The sequence below is a fragment of the Piliocolobus tephrosceles genome, unplaced genomic scaffold, assembly GCF_002776525.5.
Source record: "Piliocolobus tephrosceles isolate RC106 unplaced genomic scaffold, ASM277652v3 unscaffolded_637, whole genome shotgun sequence".
Lineage (NCBI taxonomy): Eukaryota > Metazoa > Chordata > Mammalia > Primates > Cercopithecidae > Piliocolobus > Piliocolobus tephrosceles.
In genome coordinates this window covers 234-2,352 of record NW_022333574.1, presented here as the reverse complement: position 1 = coordinate 2,352, position 2,119 = coordinate 234, and the positions used below count along the sequence as shown (strand labels likewise).

At 25.4% G+C, this 2,119-nt stretch overlaps 1 protein-coding gene across 1 annotated transcript in view; it reads right to left on the bottom strand.

The window, feature by feature from the left end:
* Positions 1 to 1,752, bottom strand: part of LOC113220204 (golgin subfamily A member 6-like protein 22) — a 5,594-nt gene extending 3,842 nt beyond the window's left edge. The window contains exon 1 of the mRNA XM_026448982.1: positions 48 to 1,752. Within this exon, the coding sequence (XP_026304767.1) occupies positions 48 to 696 (649 nt within the window). The 5' untranslated portion in view covers positions 697 to 1,752. The remainder of the gene's footprint in view (positions 1 to 47) is intronic.
* Between the last annotated feature and the right edge of the window lie 367 nt (positions 1,753 to 2,119).

The following is a 2,119-nucleotide window of genomic DNA, read 5'->3' as shown; positions in this document are numbered from 1 at the left end:
TTTTTGTTTTTCTTTTTGTTTTTCTTTTTGTTTTTCTTTTTGTTTTTTTTTTTGTTTTCCTTTTTGCCCCCATTTTAACCCTATCTTTGGTCTTCCTTTTAACCCTTTTTTTGGTTCTTCACCTTCTCTCCCTTCTTCTTCTTCTCCTTCTTTTCCTTCTTCTCCTTCTTTTCCTTCTTCTCCTTCTTTTCCTTCCTCTCCTTCTTCTCTTTCTCCTTCTCTTTCTCCTTTTCCTTCTCCTTCTCCTTTTCCTTCTCCTTCTCCTTCTCCTTCTCCTTCTCCTTCTCCTTCTCCTTCTCCTTCTCCTTCTCCTTCGCCTCCTTCTTCTTCTTCTTCTAGTTCATCCAGATGTTCCTGGTCGTATTGCTGTATGTTGTCTTTTTGTTGACATAACTCGCTATATTTTTCCAAGTCTATATTATTACAAATGTTACCATGTTTTTTTTTGTCTTTTGAATTAATACGTGCTAGTTCATTCAGTAAATTGATATAGGTACTATTCCATAAATTATTATTTTCTTTAGGATCAGTTTTATGTTTATTTATACTATCATCTTTTGTTTTATACTCGTTTTTTTTTTTTTTTTTTATATAATAGATCATTAAACTGGGGACTGAAATTGTTATGTAAAAAAGACGAATTGTTTTTTGTGTTGTTTTTTCCCATAGTTTCAACATCATAAGATAACAATTCATCTCCAATACTAATTTTACAAGTTGACGTGTGTTCAGTATTTTGAATATTTTTACTCATAGGTGACATATTAATTAAATAGGTTGTATTTGGGGTTACTACCATTTGGTCCTTATCTATTTTGTTAGGATCATGATCATAATTAAAATTGGGCTCATATAAAGTGGTAGAACTAACATCATCCTCCTTATTTGAAGAACATTTTTTTTTTGTCATATTATCATGATCGTTTAAGGAACTACTAACATTATCATTTTTGGTACTATCATCGTCATTATCTATATATTTAGTTTTATGAGGTGACTTTTTTCGAAGAAAAAAAAAGTTCATATTTACAATGCTTTTATATAACTCATAATTTTTTTTAAAATCATCGTTAAAAAATAGTTCATTGATTTTTTTATTATTTTTTACAAAAGAATGTATTTTATCATTTAAATAAATAGCCTTAATTAATACATCTGCTACTTCATATTTTTTAACTAAAAATAAAATTACATTATCTTCCTTTTTTTTTTTAAAATAAATTTCCTTTCTTAAAAAAGGTATAATCATATCAATATTGTCATCCCCAAAATATAAAGAAACATATAACTTATTATTATACATTTCTAAATTTAAATTATATTTTGTAAGCAGTTGAGGTAATAATCTACTAAAATGAAACTTGTTTGATATGTTGTTCATTCCTTTTTTAGTTGTTGTCATATTTTCTTTTTCATGTTGCATTAAAATATTTCTTTCGCTTTTACTTAAATAAGAATAAAACATATCATAAAGATGTGCGCTATTTATACATTCATTGTTACTGCTATTTGTTTTATTATAATTGTCATAAAAATCAGAATTTTTACATCGAGTTTTTTTCTCATTGTATTTAAAACATATATTTTGGTCTTCAGCATATTGTTCTGTCTCTTCGTAATTTACATCCCCATTATTTAAAAATCTTCCATAACTATTACTTACACATTTTCTATTATTGAAGTTTTCTTTTTCTTCTCCCATAATTTTTATACATTATTATTATTACTCTTATTATTATTACTATTATTATTGTTATTACTATTATTATTGTTATTATATTTCAAAAAAAAAGGAATAAAAAAAAATGGTATATTTAGAAAAGGTATGCATATATGCATACATTACATACATACATATGTCACATACATACATACATCACATACATCACATACATACATACATCATATACATACATCATATACATACATATATATGTATGTATATATGTATGTGTATTATATATAATACAAATTAAAATACGTAGGCTTTGCTATGGAAAAATATTAACGTGCGGGGATTCTATTAGGAGCACAAAAATAAAAAGAAAATAGCAAAAAAAATAAAATGGTAACGATAAAATGATTAAACAAACTAAAATGAAAAAAAAAAAAAAATCAC